General features: G+C 37.1%; 1 protein-coding gene and 1 long non-coding RNA gene across 2 annotated transcripts; both read right to left on the minus strand.

The window, feature by feature from the left end:
* Nucleotides 1-743: 743 nt before the first annotated feature.
* Nucleotides 744-4952, minus strand: BTG1 (BTG anti-proliferation factor 1). The gene is made up of 2 exons (XM_058189976.1): nucleotides 4498-4952; nucleotides 744-2061 (listed from the first exon to the last, which is right to left on the minus strand). Exons 1-2 carry the CDS (start codon nucleotides 4643-4645, stop codon nucleotides 1697-1699), a joined length of 513 nt encoding a protein of 170 aa, XP_058045959.1. The 5' UTR covers nucleotides 4646-4952; the 3' UTR covers nucleotides 744-1696.
* Nucleotides 4953-13987: 9035 nt separating this feature from the next.
* LOC131201776 (uncharacterized) lies at nucleotides 13988-19074 on the minus strand. Its single transcript, XR_009155999.1, has 2 exons — nucleotides 17321-19074; nucleotides 13988-15140 (listed from the first exon to the last, which is right to left on the minus strand). It is a non-coding gene; the product is annotated as an uncharacterized LOC131201776 (long non-coding RNA).
* Between the last annotated feature and the right edge of the window lie 329 nt (nucleotides 19075-19403).

Genomic DNA, 19403 nt, shown 5'->3' on the forward strand with positions numbered 1-19403 from the left:
ATTTCTTACATTGGGAAACCTTTGATTGAAGGCAGCAGTGAAGAACGGAACCTACTGACAAGCTGCAGTTATAAATTCAAGCTTTCAAGCCATTCCTATCCAATTTTACTGAACAGAAGCTCAATTAACTTCCATAGGCCTAAGTTCAACTCTTTATATCAGGAAGGAAAAGCATACATACCTTTTGCTGAATGTCATCTTATGCTCTCTAAGGGAATCTTGTGTTTGAAGAATGAAAAGAAATCAAAATTTTCTGTTGAGCGGTTAACTTGCTCCTAAGGGCTGTGCAACATTGTTTTTTAGTAAATACCAGCTGAGCAAGGTATCTGTCAAGTCAGAAATAAGATTTTTTGTTTTTTATTACTTTTCTTGTGTTCTTAAATGGTGGATTAGGTGAACCACCTTGACTTGCTATCCTTGTTCATCAGGCAACCATATAAACATTAATCCTCTGGATTTGGTCGTAATTCTTGTTTGTTGGAAGTCACTTTGCACAACGTATTCAGGAATTAATAGACTTGTGCATTATCTCCACATTATGATTAATTTTAAATAGTATTAAAAATTAAAGTGACACATTCAGTGTGTGTTCTCAAACATTCACACTCCAACGGTCTCCTTCATCCATCTGTAATGATCATGTTTTTCCCTGAATCTGCACTCCATGCTTATCTTTTATAATACATTAACTGGGATTAAAAATAGTTTTAACTAATCCTATGCAAGCACGACAAGAGATTAAATTAAAATGCCAAGATAGGAAATGATTTATTATAGAGAGAAGAAAAGTTTCTCATCCAAAATATAGAAATCTGTACAACTTTGCCACAATCAATATACATGAACTGTACAAATTTACACCAGTTCATAATTTACCCAAAAAGATGACTAACAAAGTTCACAAAATAGATGGTGGTTTGTGGAAAAGACTTTTACCAATTAAGTACAAGGAAATTACAAACCAGACCTCCACTTTCTAAAAATAAGAGGTTTACTCAGTCTTAGAAAACTACAAGCTAGCAAATGTACAGATAGCTGGCTGGTAAAATGCACCACAGTTCAGACAGTGTCTTTAAATGGTCTCTCTTTAGCCTGTTGGCATAGAACAGCCTACTCACTTACTACCTTGAAGGCCAGTACAAAACAGCAATCAAACCATTTTCCCCAGTTCATGGCCACTAAGTGTGACATATGTACATATTGTTAAGTCCTAAGTAAAAGTCTGGTTGAATAAAATTTCCAGTATTATCAATATTTATAACAAGTCCTATTACTGAGCTGCCAAAAATGGTAACTTTAAAAAATGTATAGTGCAAATTCCTTCTGCAACACTTAATGCAGAGAACAATTTTATAGCTATAGATTTAGATTGAAAATGTGTGTGTGCATTTTTTTTTTAAAAAAAGAAGAAAAATTAAGCAAAATGTCTGGGAGAAAACTGCAGCCTATATGGGACAACTTCAGGAATTAGGAAATAAAGCAATCATCTATACTCACAGGCTATTAAATCACTGAAAGGTACTGTCGAAACTATGGCACTGCCATTATCAAATCAAGTTTACCATTCTATGTTGTGCCAGGTCTTCACAGCTGTGACATGGTTTAAATTCCGTAATCCATCCCCAGAGGAGCCCACCCAAAGTAAAAACCAAATTTATCCATCCATTCTATTATGATCCATCCACAGGCTATTATCTTAACCTGATACAGTCATCATATTGTAGCTCTTCGAGGGGCTGGTTCTGCCCAAGAGGAGTTCTTCCTTACAGCTTATTCGACTGTCTACCATTTGCATGCTGGTGGTACTTTGGCTTGCTCCTGCTGGTGTGGCTTCATACAGCACACAGATCGAGCCATCTTCTCCAATACGATAGGATACTTCATACGGGTCAACCCAGAGAGTAAGTTCACTTGGCAGAAGCCGGAACAGTTCCTGGCTGCTAAGTCCAATCCGCTGTGCTGCTTTTCCAATCAGGGGATCCATCTTATGGTTGATACGGATGCATCGATAGCCTGATCCTTTGCATGGCTTTTCAGGGAACCAGTGGTGTTTATAATGTTCTACAGAATAGAAAAGAGTAATAAACATCACACTTGGCTCTTCACACAAGTTCAGAAACAGGAATCATTCTTTTCTAGTGCTTCAATAATAGATGAGGTATGTTTAGGTTTAGGGTTGACAACCTTTCTTAGCAGTAATTACTCGGACTACTGCTCTTATAACCCTTACAGCTGCCTAGTCTTGTAGGAATTGTTATCCAGTGCATAAGACAATAGAACTGGTAGTTGAGGGGTGGGGAACAGTACAGTATATTATCTTATTAGCTGATAGCCGGAAAAATAATCCTAATTTTAGCAAAAATATATCATGAGCTCTTGAATCATTTTTTCTATATAAAGCTTTTGTCAATTTATTTCAAGAATAAATTCATGTTTGCATATAGAAAGGCCTATCAAAACGAAAGACTATGCCCTGAAATCTTTGATAAGAGCTTCTTATCAAAGTCAGACATCTATTTCCACAGGTGTTTAGAACCACTGATCTTAATGGCACCTTCTCACATTACATTATACACAAACTATTGAAAGTGCATATATGAAATTTTATGATGAGCACCAATCAACTTGAAGTGCTAAATAAAGTGCTATTCAAAATATAATGTGAATGATATATATGTATGTATATGTGTGTGTATGTGTGTGTGTGTATAAATAACAATTTAGATGTTTTCCCCCTTGCAAGATAGTTTTATATAGCTTTAGAAGTGGTTTACTTTTTTGGGGGGGGCACCTGAGATCAGGTGGGTTAAGATAATAAAAACAGACTTCACAGTGTTAATGCTTTGTTCAGACTGCACATACACAATTCCCATCCATTTACTTGTACATGGATTAGCAGACCCTAGTCTCCTACCAAAAAGCATTTGTAGAAGTCTCTTTGTGTAGTACAGTCAAAAATGTAACTTAAATTTTCCAGTGCTAATAAAAACATTCCCAAAACTAGTATTTCCAAACCAATCTTTGAAATAACTACACTCAGTAATATTTTCAGAACATAAAGTACACATTTTGAGATACCTTTTCTCTGTTGCTAACACTTAAAATCTTAATATTTTTGCTTAATACTTCATTTACCAAGCTCTTTACAGGTGACAACACCTTTTAAGATTCAGAACAGAAAAAATATTCAGTAATATAGTATCATTACTATGTAGCATGTATTTAAATATTAGTAATGTTATTAGGTGTACAGAAAAGGCACTCCACACACACTGAATTACTACAAATTCTTAAGTCGTGTTAGAAAGAAAACAAGTTGTCTGGCTTGTGATAAAGCTTCCTGCGGAAAGTAGTACTGTACTAATCTAGCCTCCACAATGAAGAGGCGAGACTCAGATACTGCTATAGCTCAAACAAGAAACTAGTGTAATCTTTATTTTCAATTAACAGATTAATAGTCCATGTTTATTAAATAATTCCTTGCGCCTTCCCATAAGGTATGAAAAATATTTGCTACTGTACCACACAGATAGGTATATTTAATATATTCTTCTCTAAGCTAATGGAGGAAGAGGAAAGAAAAACATGTGGAAAGACATGCTCCCCCCCCCACCAGCCTTTAGGCAGAATCTCAAGAATGTCTGTTCTGCACCCCTCCAGTGTCAAGCCGTTGAAAATGATAAATAGAGCTCTTCCAGAGAATATATAAGAGATATACAGCTTAACAGTTACTTGTATCTGGGCAGAATGAGAAAAGGTCATGTATCTTAAATGAGTTTAAAATGCCACCCAAATGTACTTCACTCCTGTTTATATACAAAACCCAATACAAAAATTGGGAGGGCTGTAAAGACTTTATATTCAGAACTTTAAAAGTATGATTGACGTGTCGTCTGTATGCTAGCCTAAGCAATGCAATCTTTGTGTATAAACAACCAAGAAAAGAAAGAGGAACTGAAGGCAGCGAAAGGGACTTTCCAGACACGCAGAGGTATATACCAGTGAAAAATCCCCCGTTGCATACATGAAGCATTGAGCAAAATCAAAACCAAAGGGAAGTACGGCAGTAACCCACTGATATCTTTAGATCACAGTGGGCTAAAGTGATAAAATAGCTGCTTCCTAGGCTTGTACAAAAAACACAAAAGGTCTCGCTCGTTCCCTGAAGCTGTTTGGAAGGCTTGTGATATTCCCACGAACCGTCCAATCATGCAACCATTTACCTTCCCTTCTTCCCAACACTGCAGCCTTTCTCCACCAATTGCCCAGTGCCAATGCTGGCTATCATCAGCATTAGCCCCAACAGCTACGGAGGGGCAGCTAGTGGGGGGGGGGAGGCTGAAATATGACGTTGACAAACAAGATCCGAGGGATCGCGCGGAGGGGGAGGGGGAAGCACTCTAAAAGAGCTGTGCGGTTGTTGCTTGCGTTCCCTCCCCCCCCCCTGCCAAATACTATCCGGAAGGAGACGGAAAATCTGAAGACCCCCCCCCTCACCTGCCAGCAGCTCTTGCAGGTTCTGACTGAACGTTTGAAGCTGCCGCTCGTTCATCAGCCCGTTGGTGCGCAGGAACTTGGAGATGAAGTTCACAGCCGCGGCGATCTCACGTATCATGTTGGCCCGGGTGTAAAGGGCGGGATGCATGGAGGCGGAGGGGGCGAGAGGCAGCCAGCTCCGGTGGTTGACCAAGAGTGTTCGGGGCACGCTCAGGTCCGCCGAAGAGGAACCGAGCGGTGGGGACGAGAGAGAGAAAGAAAACGAGAGAGAGAGGAAAAGAGAGACAGAGAGAGAAGAAAACAAGTCAGGGGGAGGAGGAGGAGGCGGCGATCTTTTCAGAACACTCAGTTCAGGAGGGGCGCCCGCTCCTTAGCTTGAGCCGCCACCCTCTGACGTAGCCAGGCGCCAGTGCCAGGAACTACCAGATCCAGATCATCTCCTACCAAAGACGAAGGAAGGGCTTCTCCGTGCAGCGCCTTTTATAACCGCGGCCAGGCTGGCAATGGCGCTTGAAAAAGGGGCCGAGATCCCGTCCTAACCAATCGGGCGATCGCACCATTGTGACGTCTTCTTGGAACGGAGGGGCACGGGGAGAAGTGATGTCATCTGATTGTAAACAAATAGAACTGGAAGAGGGAGAGGAAGCGAGAGAGCGAGCCTGGGTTTGTTCGTTGAGCGGGGCTGGAAAATAGCAGCGGCGGCGGCGGCGGCAGCAACAGCAGCGGCCGCCGCTTGAGAATGGAACGTCTCGTACTGTATAAAGACGTTCAGGGCTGCAGTAGCAGCTCGCGCTTGCTGGCTGGCGCTCGCGCACGTCCGAAGTGATTTATGTCTTGTTTAATACGATGCATAACAAGGTTGGGAAAGACGGGAGGATCGCGTTTATCTTACTAAAAGGGTAAAAAAAATGCAAACGGCTTTTGTTGATCCTGCTGTCGACTGATCTTTTTTTTTTTCCCCTTTCATTCGGATCTCGCTGCAAAAGGTTACGGCCTACTACAGACCTCATCCGTAGTTTAAAATCCCTCTGCATCTCAAACAACAAAAACAAATCCAGTGCATTTCGCTGTCATAACCGAGCACTGTTCTAATACATGGATCAGTTAGATGTGATTTCGAAGGGGACCCGAAATCGGTGCGCAATCAGTGCGCATTTGTGTTGTTAACACGGAAGGGAAAACATGGGTGCTAGAAATTGCATATATCAGGAAATTTCCTTTCTAACCGTCGCCTAAACCTAATCCATTGCTGTTATGCCACAAAAGTCACAAAATGGAAGATATTTATTTATATCCCTTCTTTATTATTTTAATAAATACCGGTAACTCAAGGTGGCCACCATACCATTCCTTCTTCCTATTTTCTGCACTACAAAATCCTCTGGGCTGAGAAAGTGGCCCAAAGTTACCCAGCTGCCTTTCATGCCTAAGGTGAAAATAAAATTCAGTCTCCTGGATTCCAGAGAGATAAATACATACCAAATGAAGTACAGTGGGTTTTTTTTTATTTAATATACCTTCTTTGCTGATTTTTTTTGCCTTTTACACAACCTCAAAAGATCAATGAACAGCCATAGGAGCAGCTTTCTTATGTTCTATTGTCATTGAATATTGTATTTTTTTATGAATTGTTTGTTATTTAGCAGCAGCAACAAAATCAGAAAGAAGAGGAAGTGTGCCTTCAAAAGTAAGCAATTCATTCAAGCCATTTTGTGTGTGGTACAATTTTGCACTAAATTTTCCATGAGACCTATCCTGCTGTCCTTGAAACCTGTGAGGGAGGTTTCATTAGCTGAATATTAAAATAAGTCCATAGCATTCAGATTGCATGTACCTGTTTTTGAAACAATATCAATATCCTTTGAAACAAGAGACTTCAAAAGTATGTTAGAACTCTACAAATAGGTATTTTAAAAAGATGAATATATTTATTGACACCGATGGGTGTTACTTTTGTTGTATGGTTGAATCATTTTAGATTTCTTCGACGTTTCCACTGGGTTTTGTTTAGACTGGGTACTTTTGGTTTGATTGTTGGAATGTGCAATTCTGTGAGCAGAGTTCAAAGACTATAGGTTTTAGATTCAATAGACTCCTGTATAACCCACACATCCTGATTTGCAAAGAAAATAGACATTGCATACATTTCTTTAACACAACATTCAGCTGTACTGAATGGTTTGATGAAAGCAATTACTTCAGCTATGAGTTTTATTTATTTTAATCCTTTTATATTACTTTTTTCTTGTATTCAGTTTTCCTATTTTTGTTGTTTCATTTGTTTTGTTTGTAAGCTGCCCAAAATCATACATAAATGATTATATAAGTTTGAATAATAAATAAACATCTAGCATTTTGTGAGTTTTGTCTATAGATTCTGTTCAATTTTATTTTCTTAAGCACAAAGTTGGTTCTCCCATTAAGAAAATGAGGAAGCCGCCTCAGCGGATTTTGGGTATCTTGAACAGGCACAAAGTGATAAATTATTAGTTTAGTTATTGTAATTGACAGGGAAGAGAATAGTTGCTTTTACAGTGTCTGCCTCTAGCTTGAGTACTTTTAGTTGTGTGGGATGGCATCAATTTACACTCTCCGTTAAACAACAAAGTGTTCTAGGTTGGCAGGATCCATTTATATTGACTTCACTGAAGCTTCATTGTAATGTTGTAGATGTCTTTGTTTTTTAATATAAACAATTAGATGGGCTGTATATAAATGTAATAAATAAATATGAGCCATATATTTTTATTCAATTAGAGGCAAGTAAATTCTTCCAATCTTATGAAGCAAATACGTCACTTCTCTCTATAAAGCATACCCTATCAACTTGGGAATAATTCTTTTTTCTCAGTCTTTCTATATTCCGACTAGGAATTATATGAGAAGCCATTCATTTCTAACTTGTGCTTTCCAATTCTCTTCTCTTTAACAATTGTAAGCTTTCCCATCTTCTTCAGACAATGACCAATTTGCACCATTCCCTCTTAAAGATTTGCATTTAAATTAATAATCCATGTAACACACCAAAAGAGTAAAAAGGCTAAACAAAAATAAGAGACATATCCTTAGTTTTATTGAAAATATAGAATATTGCTTATAATGTAAAATAAACAGAAGTGAGATGACTGAACTATAATTTCTATAGTATTGTTGAAATTGGCTGAGTCTCTGTGTTCCTTAGCTTGTATATTTGTCAAAGTTGCCCTGCATTTTAGGTTGTTGGTTTCTCTTGTGTGTGCTTTCATGTCAATTTTTAACTCCTGAGCAACAAGTTTTTTGAAGGTGATTTGCATTTGCATCCTTCCCTGGACTGAGGGAATTCCTAAGGCAGGGGTCTCCAACCTTGGTCCCTTTAAGACTTGTGGACTTCAACTCCCAGAGTTCCTCAGCCAGCTTTGCTGGCTGAGGGACTCTGGGAGTTGAAGTCCACAAGTCTTAAAGGGACCAAGTTTGGACACCCCTGTCCTAAGGTTACCTTGAGATAAGATGGACAGCCTATAAATTTTATAAATAAATATGGTCATCCAGCTGGCTTTGTGCCTAAAGGCAGAACTAGAATTCATTGTCTCCTGGTTTCTAGCTGATGCCTTAACCATTAAGCCAAACTGGCTCCCAATGATGCACTAGGGTAGTATATTAAAATAGCCCTAATATATCAAAAATATACAATGAATAGATTGTTCTGAGGACAGGCAATGTTACCATTGCTAAAATCTGAATCTCTTCCCCCCATGTCTTGCAACTCTAATGTACCCTTTTCCCTGAATTGTTTCTGAGACAGGCCTTTTTTAAGTTAGGCAAAAGAAACTATATTAACTATGTTATTAGCTTCTTTTACTAGCATGGATAATGAAAGGTGCTTGTGAGATAGATGTGTATGTTTGTCAAAATAATTTAACTGGTTGTGAGTCCCCTTGATTTTGTGAGATGAAGGATGAGGCCTTCGTTCTGGCAGCAACACAACTCAGACTATTGCTCTCCATCCTTGGTCTTCCTTTAAACATGGCGCAAAAACAGAATTATTCAGCAATTTTCTTTATGTCCTTTATAATATACTTGTATGCTTTAAATATATTTAGTATATTTAAAAATCACTTGACGATTTTCCAGATGAATTGCCTGGAAAATAGCCATAGTTGAGAAGGTGTCTGCTTAGAACACACCCTTAGAATTTAAAGCTCAGTTTCTTGGCTAATTAGAAAACCTTTCTCTGCATAAGGCTTTAACTCTAACCATGAACTTTAACTCTGAAAGCAATACACAATGACCTTCTTTCAGACTCTGCTTCCAAATTGAAATATAGAGTAATTTACAGTTATATGGTAGAAGGGAGGTTCTTCATCTGCTTCAGGGAAACAACAAGGTTAAAAATAAATACATTTTTGTTTACATCGTAATATGATCATCCTGTTTCACTACCCTACATGAAATCTGTCACTGTGGTGCCAACTTCATCATGCCTTTTTGAAAGTCCTTCTCAATAAACAAAAATCAATTATTTAGCTAATTCATAGGAAGTACTCTAGAAAAACTGAAGCACAAACACAACCAAGTAGCTTGGTTTAACACAAACCAAGTAGCTTCCCCGTTGGCTTTGTGTGCCTTTCAGACAAGACCAAAATAACTTCACATTTGATGCACTCCTATTTTACTGGCTCTGAAAAAGGCCTTTGAGAAACACAAAGGCTCTCTTATCTGCTCAATAGTTTGGCCTAGCTATTTAAGATTGTGCACTGTCTTCCATGCCCATGCAATGATACTGGCATTTGTTTTCACAAGTATTAAGAGGTGCAGATGTTGAAACTGAAGTGAAAGCCATTGATGTCAAATACAGCATGTTTTCTGCAATGTAAAGGGGTATATACTTTCAAGGGAATAAAAGAAACATAAGGCATGCCACAGGGTAGGCCATAGCTCTCAGCCATATATTTTTTACCATCAGTATCAGCAAAAGCTTAATGAATATATGTTTTAATTCCCGTTTCTAAATAAACCCTATTTTGCATATACTGGATGTTGACAAGGATGCATTGTCTGGAATGGGAGGATCTCTGAGGCCTCTTTCATTGGCAGTATACTTCTTTCTCATCTGTCAGCTATCCACCCAGACAGATTCCCTGAATGTGTTATTATGAAGAGGTCCTCAGAGCAATGCACAGTGGCAGCTGCCTATGTAGATGGGTACTTCAGCCACTTCATGAAGCATCTTTCTTTACACCCATCAGAATGATACTTATAAAAAGCCAGCTGACAAATAGCACAACTGCTACTGAAAAAGAATCCTAGGGCCAAACTGTTCCAGAGTCATGCATTTTGTTTATGCACTGAAGTGGCAATTCAAGATTGCTGGATCTGGAGCACAGCAGGTAATTTCTTGGCCTCAATTTACTGCCTATCCAGGTCTGTCATCTAAAACAGCATTTTTCATTTCCCTTAATGGTTTGCTGATGTTAACCCTTTTGCTGTCAGTGTTTGCAATCAGCAAATTGCAATACACAAGCAAATTACTTAACTGACAACTTTTTATCTGATCTTTCTTTTTGCTTGTTTTCTTGAACATTTCTCGCTGTGTCAGCTTTTTCCCAAAGAGATCACTTATTCTGTTTTGGGCTTGTTCTCTATGTTAGGAAGGTTAGAGTAAAGAATTAAAAATTTTAGTCTCTCTGCCAAGTTTCTGTGGGATATTATATAACACAAAATAAAAGAAAATTCCAGCATTAAAAACAGACTTTTCCTCACACACTAAGAACAAAGTTAAATGGTACCAAACTACTGAAGTGCCAACATGAAGGAAGTCTTGTCTTCCTTAGTGGAAAGGCCTGGTTTTCTTACCATAAGCAATATCAGTACCTTTTATCTTCAGCCAAGAAATTGGAGCCAGTTTCAGATTATATATATTCTTAAAGATTGAAACCAGTATTTGTATTTTCAATAACACATTAAAAATAAATTGAGCCATAAGAATCTCTGGAGGGAAATCATTCCAGAGAGCAGGAATTGCAAAAGAGTAGGCATGCTTCCTGGATCCCACAAGATGATATTCTTGAATTGACAGAGCCCAGTAGATACCCTGGGCCAATCTGAATGAGCAAAGATGACTGGGCAAATATATAGTACCCCTGGCTGGTAGTCAGTTTTAAAGATGATATCGAGCACCTTAAATTGCACCTGGAAGTCAGCTAGTAAAAAATACCCTTGTGGATCAGAAGGACCACATGCACATAACGTGGTGCTTCCATTACTGTCTGTGCCAGTGCATTTGGACTAGTTATAGCTTCTGGATGATCTGCAAAGGCAGCCTCATAGATAATTACAGTACTGATATAGATAATTACAGTACTAAAATCTAATCATGAGTGACTGTCCAAAGAGCCCTCCAGTTCAGGACCTTTTTGTTTCTCTCAAGGTCTCTTTTCAAGATACTATCAGGACACCAGTCTTGATGGCAAAACCGCCTTTTTAATGCCTTGCAAAAAGCTGAGGTAAGTCTGATCTTCAAGGATTGATATCCCAAAGGGCATGTACCAAGGCTGAAAAGGCCTCCTCTTAGGTCCCACAGGACAATATTAACTTACGGGTTAGATAATAACATAGGGAGATACCATTGGAGATAGATAGTCAAGTAAGTAACCCTTGGTCTTTCAATAAGGAAGGCAGGAGGGAAGGGAATGGCAAGAGAAGGGTGGTTGGTTGGAATCATTTCCACATAAGATTTTGAAACTACTTCTAAGGTAATATCATGTTTCTGTCATACCACATCATGCTTGTCCCCAGGCAGTCAAGTCAATTAAATTCTGGCTCATTTGCAGCATAGCACAAACCAGAAATTTTTAGAATCTAGATAATGGTGATGATTATGATTCAATATTTAAAAGCAAAAACTAACCTTTTAAAAAGCAAAAAAGAAATAGCTAAAGCAAACAGAAAACAGAAAAATATTAACAATCTATAATTTTAAACATTGTAGAGATCCAAACCATTATTAAAATCAAATCAGTATTATGTCAATAATAGCCAAAATAACAAGAATCATAAGTCACTATAAACGATTACAAGACTTTCTATCTTATCTAAAAAGTTCTGTCCATACTTAACAAATCAGACAAGACCTAATATAGTAAAAGCATTATGTTAAGAGAAATACAAATGATTCAGTATGAGTCCATATGCAAATTGATAATACATTAATGCAAGTTGAATTAAATTCTGTATTTTTTAGATGAGATAATATTTTTACATTGAGCATACTCCCATAGTATAGCTTGCCCTTCTTCAAGGTGAAAATTAGGTACATTACTAGCAAGAGTCATAAACTATCCTTGCATTTATCACATAGAAAGTATACTTTGCAGGAATATAAAACTTAATGGTATTTATTTAAAAGAAAACTAGCTGGCAGACAAAGAATCCTTCTTTAGGGTTAATATTCTACAAAAATCATCTTTCAAAACGTGAACTTTATAACTTTGCCACCAATTATGCAAGAATGATCTGGTTTGATTATTATTACTTCCAACTGTTTTTAGAAAATGAATTATCTATTTTGGCAATCGGCACCAGAGTAATATACTAACAATGAAACATTTATACCAATTTTCTTTAAGTATTATATTGATAGTAAATTTAATATTTGTCTTCCATCGATATTCCCATTGTTGCATATCAATTGTGCTCTCCAGATTCTGCATCCATTTAATCATACACACTTGCTCAATTTCTGATTTGTATTTCAATACCTTCTTGTAAACAAATCCCAAAAGATTTTCTGAGTTTTGTCTTATTAGTTTTTCACTTCAGTCAAATCTCTAAATAGTCCTTGTTATTGTTCTTATAATTCATACTGGTGTTACTTATTTCAAGACATTGAAAACAATGAGACAATTTTAACCATTCCAAAGAAATACTTTTGGAATTTTTCATCTTTGTTTCATTAAGGATTTAGTCTTGCACACAGGTTATTATCTCTTCCATGACTATTTTTTCATTAAAATATATTTTTCACAATAATAAATATATAATATTGAAGCAAAAAACAAATAATGCAGGCCAATTCTTTTTCTGTTTTTTATCACATTCTTTTTACATGGTGGTGCAGTGGTTAGAATGCAGTACTGCAGGCTACTTCTGCTGACTGCTGGCTGCCTGCAATTTGGCATTTCAAATCTCACTAGGCTCAAGGTTGACTCAGACTTCCATCCTTCCAAGGTTGGTAAAATGAAAACCCAGATTGTTGGGTGCAATATGCTGACTCTGTAAACCGCTTTGAGAGAGCTGTAAAGTACTGTGAAGTGGTATATAAGTCTAAGTGCTATTGCTATTGCTACATGGTTATCACTGAATAATCTCTGGTTTCCAGCTGAAGGTCCAGAGAACTTGGAGGCAGGCAGTTTTTCAATTGCTAGACATTCCTTGCTCTCCCCTGCCACCAGCCTTTAATACTATTTTATTTTCTGAAATCAGAATCTTTAACTGAGCAAACTGACTCAGTCTCAACAGCATCAGAGTTCTGGTACCTACAAATGTATGGCAACAACATTGGTACAGATGGGGGACTGATTCAGTTCAGGGTTTGGAAGTGTAACTAGTCAGTTGGAGGAAACATCGGAGGTTTCTTAATGCTACAGGTTGGCTGCTTAAGAACAAATGTGTTTCAGCATCTATGTTTTTCTATAGACCTGAGGACCGAAACCAGTAATGACTTGAAAGTGCCCAGAAAGTTAGCAGGATGCCACTGGGGCTAGGAAAAATCTGCAGATAGTGTTTCATCACCCCTAATATCACCCCGTAATATCAAATCCTATCTTCCTTTCATCAGATGTCTGTGATGAACATAGAAGGTCTGTCCCATTTTGTTCTTAGAAGAATACCATGAATTAGATGATGCTGAAAGATGACCTAAGATGACGATGTGAGCAACATGGTTTAATGGATGTTCAACTGCAGATCTGTCTGGGCCTGTTTTTCACTTGCAAATGATTAGTTTGCCTTTCTATATGGTATCTTGTTTACACTGTGGTTCTTCTAGAATTATTATATGACACTTCTAAACATATAATGCTTGCTGACTTTTATTCATTCTTTTTTAAAATTCCAAAAGTAAGCCAAACTCCAGAAGAAGCAAGTGAAAAACTACTTCTGTAACACTGCCAAGAAAACTGTGTGGATCGCTCTCTGAAAGTCAAGCTCAGTGTGAAGCCATTATTTCTACTTAAAAAAAATAAATAATCTGCATTACCCAAATAGCTCCTTTATATCACAACTGCTTTTCCTCTGCATTTATAATGATCAAATTTAACTTAAAGACAGAGAAAATGTAATCCTCCTACACAAAAATGCTATAAATTGAATTCTAATTTTAAAAGTTACCTAAAATATAACTTGAAATAAGTTTTCATCTGACATCCATCTTTTCCTGCCTTTCTCCTAGTAGTCTAACCTGTTGAAAAGAAATTCAACAAAACAACCCAAATATCAGGCATTTCTGAGTGTGTTTTCCTTTTTTTATAACAATTTTTATTCATGATTACATATAAAACAATTAAAAAACTAGTACAAACTAAGACAAATATAAAAAGTGCAGAGAAAAAGAAAAAAGTAATTAAAAAGATATATGAAGAAATGACTTTCTCCTCCATCAGGACAACTACAGTGTCAGTGCTTGTAACTTCATTCCTGATATTTCATCCAATTGTATCTTCTCCTATCTCATCTCTTATCTATAATCAAACTATAAAGCCTCATCATTTAATTATAATCCGCAAAAGTCAATTAAGAGTTACCAAAAATAACAACATATTTTAATAATATTGATTAGCCTTAATCAATAAACCAGTTTTATATTCCTTTACTTTTAACACAGAAACTTAACACTTTCTGTTAAAATGCAGCAAAAGAGCTCTTCTTTCCATATCTTATCTGGTGTCCCTCTTGTGTCCAATCTTCAAAGTGTCCTCTTGTTAGTTTTTTTCCTAAGGCTTCCAGATCAATTAAACCGGCTAGATACTGTTGTCTTACAGTCTCTTCATAGAGAGCTATTGTGTGAAACACTTGTGGGCAGTCCTGGTCCTCTCCTTGCTCTGGAGAGAAATTCTGAGGAGCTGGTCCATTTGCCAACTCTTCATTCTGCTGCGGTTGACAGCTCCATATTCACAAAGCCTTCTTCAGTCCATCATTGCATATTCGGCAATCACTAGATGTGCTTTTCTTGGTTGATTGAAAGCAGATTCATTTGCATTACCAAGGCAGGGAACTACTATATTTTCAAGGAACCAGAAGTATTATTGTATCCTTAAGGCTTTCTGCCATCCACATAAAAATTCTCTAAGTCTGCTGGCCTCAATCTGTATTTTTTCTGCTCCCAGTTTATTGATGTGATCCACGCTGATCTATATGACAAGTTTGAGGCTGCATGTTTGCCCACTTTGGAGTTTTGCTCTTTCTCAAAATGATTTGAGATTTTTAAAATGTGCTTAGTAAGTCAGTTATAGATAAATGGACAGAAAGTTTATATTGTAACATGTAATTTTTTTTCTTCATTTTCTTGTCAGTCACCCAGGAATTCATTCTTTAGAACTGAACCAAGCATCTTCTCTTTTTTAAATCTATATTGATGGAAACAGTTTAAAAGCATCACTGTTTCATACCTATAAAAATGCAAAAAGGCATGGGTGTTTATAATTTTTTTTGCATTTATGTTGAATACATAATATAGGCGATTAATTTGCTTTTTAAAGAAAAGTCTTGCTGTTAAAGTTTGCCACCTGTCCCTGAAATTTCTCTTATCCAGCACTAAAACCTTTGAGGAATCAATAAGCCCCATGCAAATTGGGGAGACAGCAGTAATGAAATATATTTTAGTATGTAGGTTTCTCAGCAGAAATATAAAATCAAGAACTTGATTTGAAGAAATAAATGCAGAACTAATTTTTAATTGCCAGTTACAAAACCACTACTTTTTGTTCATTTTGGCTGTAGTGTAGCTCAGCTGTTATCAGCGTGTTCTCTGCTATTAGAAAATTAATGTACTTGGACAAGAGACTGAAATACTTAATTAGTACTGCACCACTGGTGACCATTTTCTCCAACATATAGCCCATAAAGTGATGATAAAATCAAATGTTTATTGCTAATATTCATAGGGAGAAGAAAAGCTTTAAGAATTAGCTAATAACTACCAGAATGAAAGATTTCTAAAATTAAAAAGAAGCTATTTAGATTCAACAAAAAGGTTAGGAATGAAAGGGGTTAGGGTGTCTATAAAGAGATATTACAGTGGATTTCTAGCATTAGAATAGCTGAAGAATACAGGTTTTCCTTATGTGACAGGATTAGGATATATTCTGTATCATCTAATCATTACTATAATACAGTTGCTCATATACCTGGGCTCCAGTCCTATCCCATTTACCCAGTGGTGGGATTCAAGTAATTTAACAACCGGTTCTCTGCCCTAATGATTTCTTCCAACAACCAGTTCACCAAACTGCTCAGACAATTAACAACCAGTTCTCCCGAAGTGGTGCGAACTGGCTGAATCCCACCACTGCATTTACCTAACTATCAGTCTCACTGCAATTTATGGCAGCTTACACTTCATAAACAGATTCTGTGTGCCAGAATCAAGTTCTTGCTAATCAAATGTGCAGAGTATGATAGGAGAAAGAAATGAGCAAGAAGAAATTGCTTGATAATGAGATAAAAATGGGGAATATCATCAACTACAATGTGTCAGCAAGTATGTCTGTTTTATGGGGAAAAATTGTCTGATACAAATACAAGAACATGCTTGAAAAAAGAGTGAAAACTTGTACAAATATTGTATGTTCTGATTTTTCTTTTTACAATAAAGTACTATTTTCCCATTATTTGATTAAACCTTAAGAGTCTGACTTCTCCATCTCCCATTGAATGAGCAGATGCTAAAATCACAGGAGATCATTTTAATCCCCAGGTGCTTTGAGAACAATGGCTTCAGTTAGTTTTATTCCAAATAAACCACCAACAACCTTAACATATTATACCAGAAATATAGGGCAATTGCCTAATGTTTATGGAAACACTGCTACATGTTTTACCCGGCCCATCCGAAATTAAACTACAGGAAAGGAATACTATATAGGCAAGTTAAAAAGTAAGGGCTCCTTTGAATCATGGTTGATCTTTGATGGCTTCATAGACATACTGTATCTGTCTAACTTTTCTTGGCAACAATAGAGAATTTTTACAGAATGCTTTTTCTGCTATCAATCTTGATTCTTACTCTGATAGTCTCTAGCAATCATCACCATCACCACCATTGGCTTCTCCAACTGTATTTTCATTCAAAAGTCCATACAGCAGCATTGAGCCATGGTGGCACACACCCTAACTCACTGCTTACTCCAGGAGTTCGATTCTGAGCAGGTCAAGGTTGACTCTGCCTTCCATCCTTCCAAGGTTGGTAAAATGAGGACCCAGATTGTTGGGGGCAATATGCTGATTCTGTAAACCGCTTAGAGAGGGCTGTAAAGCACTGTGGAGTGGTCTATAAGTCTAAGTACTATTGCTGTTTCCAAATTTGGTGCCTTCTAAAAATCTTGACTGACATTTCCATTGTGGGAGTAAATATATCTGAAGGCTGCTTATGGAGGGAGATTTTTTTTCAGGTAACAAAAATTATTTAATAGGTTAGATTTTATATTTTTCCAGTGCTGAAATGTAAACATATTTTTTCCTTTTTTATTACACTTCGGTACAATATATATTTATTTATTTTCTACCATTATTATTTTTACAAATAATTCAAGATGACGAACATGCCTAATCAGGGGTGGGTTTCACTTACCTTTAGCATCGGTTCACCGTGCATGCACATGCTTGCTTTGCCCACGACTTGGAGCTGGGGCGGGTGGGCGGCACCCATGATAGCCGCTACCAGTTCGCCTGAACCTCTGCGAACCGGCTGAATGCCACCTCTGTGCCTAATACTCCTTCAGCCTTCTTTGTTCCCCACAACAATGCTTTGAGGTGAGTTGTGCTGAAAGAGAGTGTCTGGCCCAAAGTCACCAGCCAGCTTTCATACCTAAGGCAGGACTAGAACTCAACCTCTCCTAGTTTCTAATCTGGTGCCTTAACCACCAGATCAAACTAAAGTTATAAAATACTTTTATCCTGTGCTTTGAGATTACATGAATTTAAACTTAATATGATATCTGATTTCATTTATATACACAACCACACAGAAATCATATGGACAATATTAGCAAGCACTCTTACCACAAAAGCATATAAATCGCAATCACCATCACTAAGTCTATACTCAGACCATTTCCAGAGTTACAGAATTACAACAATATCTGCATTCTCTTTGGTAAAAGAAGAAATTCTATGAAAAGGATGATCAGGCCTTATGACCAAACAGTATAGAAATCAAAGGCAAAAAGTTAAATTACAAACAAAACAGCATTATCTAATACCAATCTACTGTCTACCAGATCACAAGACCAGCCGATTTATATATCACAAGCCAAAAACAGTAAACACCCTTTAAAAAGTCCTCTTCAGAACAAATTTTTCAAACAAGCCAAGACAAGTCAAAGAACACTCTACTGTTCACAGGCTGTTATTTGCTTGTGGGTCTCAATTATGTATTATCCCGTGCATACTAACTTGGAAGCAAGCCCCATTAATTGCAAATGCACTTATTCCCAAGTTATTATGCAAAGGGTTCATTGCTCTATGTATTCATTCCTACTTGGCTCCCATTCAACCTACGTCACCCAAACAAACATCAGGCTGGAGAACAAATGAAGAAGTAACATTTCCAAAGCTACCATTTTGTTTTGCAGACTAGTTGGTTTTAGATCTGATACTAAAATGGAAACAGATCTTCTTCCTCTTCTCCTCCCCCCCCTCCAAACCAAGTGGTGCACTTCAAAGTCTTACACATAAACAACCACACACCCAAAAATAGCAAAGTATGGTTGTATAGATAACATTCCCTGAGCTTTCCTTGGCTGGAACAATTAATACAAAGTTCTGGGTATCACTAAATATGGATTGTTTTGGCTGGAGGTGGGAACAGAAGAAAAATCATATTTTGTCTCCTCCCAAATCTTAAAATTGCAGCAAATGTGAAGGGGTTTTTCAAATGGAAGGTTTATTGTGATTGTTATTTTCTTAGTAAACTATAATTCAATTGGGTCATTATGAGGTTTAGAATAAAAAATGTACACTGCAGAGGGTCTATAGTTGGGATAACAGCATCAAAGCAATCTTCACTTGCATCAGATCCTGGACATAAACTGTTTCAACTCCTACCCTCAAAACGATGCTATAGAGCACTGCATACCAGAACAACTAGACACAAGAACAGTTTTTTCCCCAAACGCCATCACTCTGCTAAACAAATAATTCCTTCAACACTGTCAAACTATTGACTAAATCTGCACTACTGTTAATCTTCTCATTATTCCCATCTCCTTCCACTTATGACTGTATTACTGTAACTTTGTTGCTTGTATCCTAATGATTTATATTGATATTGTTTCCTGATTGCTTATTTGTACCCTATGACTATCATTAAGTGTTGTACCTTAGAATTCCTGATGAACGTATCTTTTCTTTTATGTACACTGAGAGCATATACACCAAGACAAATTCCTTGTGTGTCCAATCACACTTGGCCAATAAAAAATTCTATTCTATTCAATCTATGAATTGAACTAATTCTTATACAGTAATTGTGTGTGTTTGTGAGTGTGTGTGTGTGTTTCTTTGAAATCTAACAAATATACTGTTGCTGTGGCAGTTTATTCTGAATTTCTAACATTTTAGAATATTTTAAAGGATTCTCTCTTGTATACATATATATAATGTGTGCTTCTGTGGATGTCCATGAGCGTGCATAAATGTTTGAATGGCAAGAG

Source organism: Ahaetulla prasina, chromosome 7 (genome assembly GCF_028640845.1).
Source record: "Ahaetulla prasina isolate Xishuangbanna chromosome 7, ASM2864084v1, whole genome shotgun sequence".
NCBI lineage: Eukaryota > Metazoa > Chordata > Lepidosauria > Squamata > Colubridae > Ahaetulla > Ahaetulla prasina.

Excerpts from the sequence above, each read along its gene's own strand:
- BTG1 (XM_058189976.1), bottom strand. The coding sequence starts at position 4,645 with ATGCATCCCGCCCTTTACACCCGGGCCAACATGATACGTGAGATCGCC. Across the intron at positions 2,062-4,497 it reads CCTGCAAGAGCTGCTGGCAG|AACATTATAAACACCACTGG; the intron begins GTGAGGGGGGGG and ends TCTATTCTGTAG.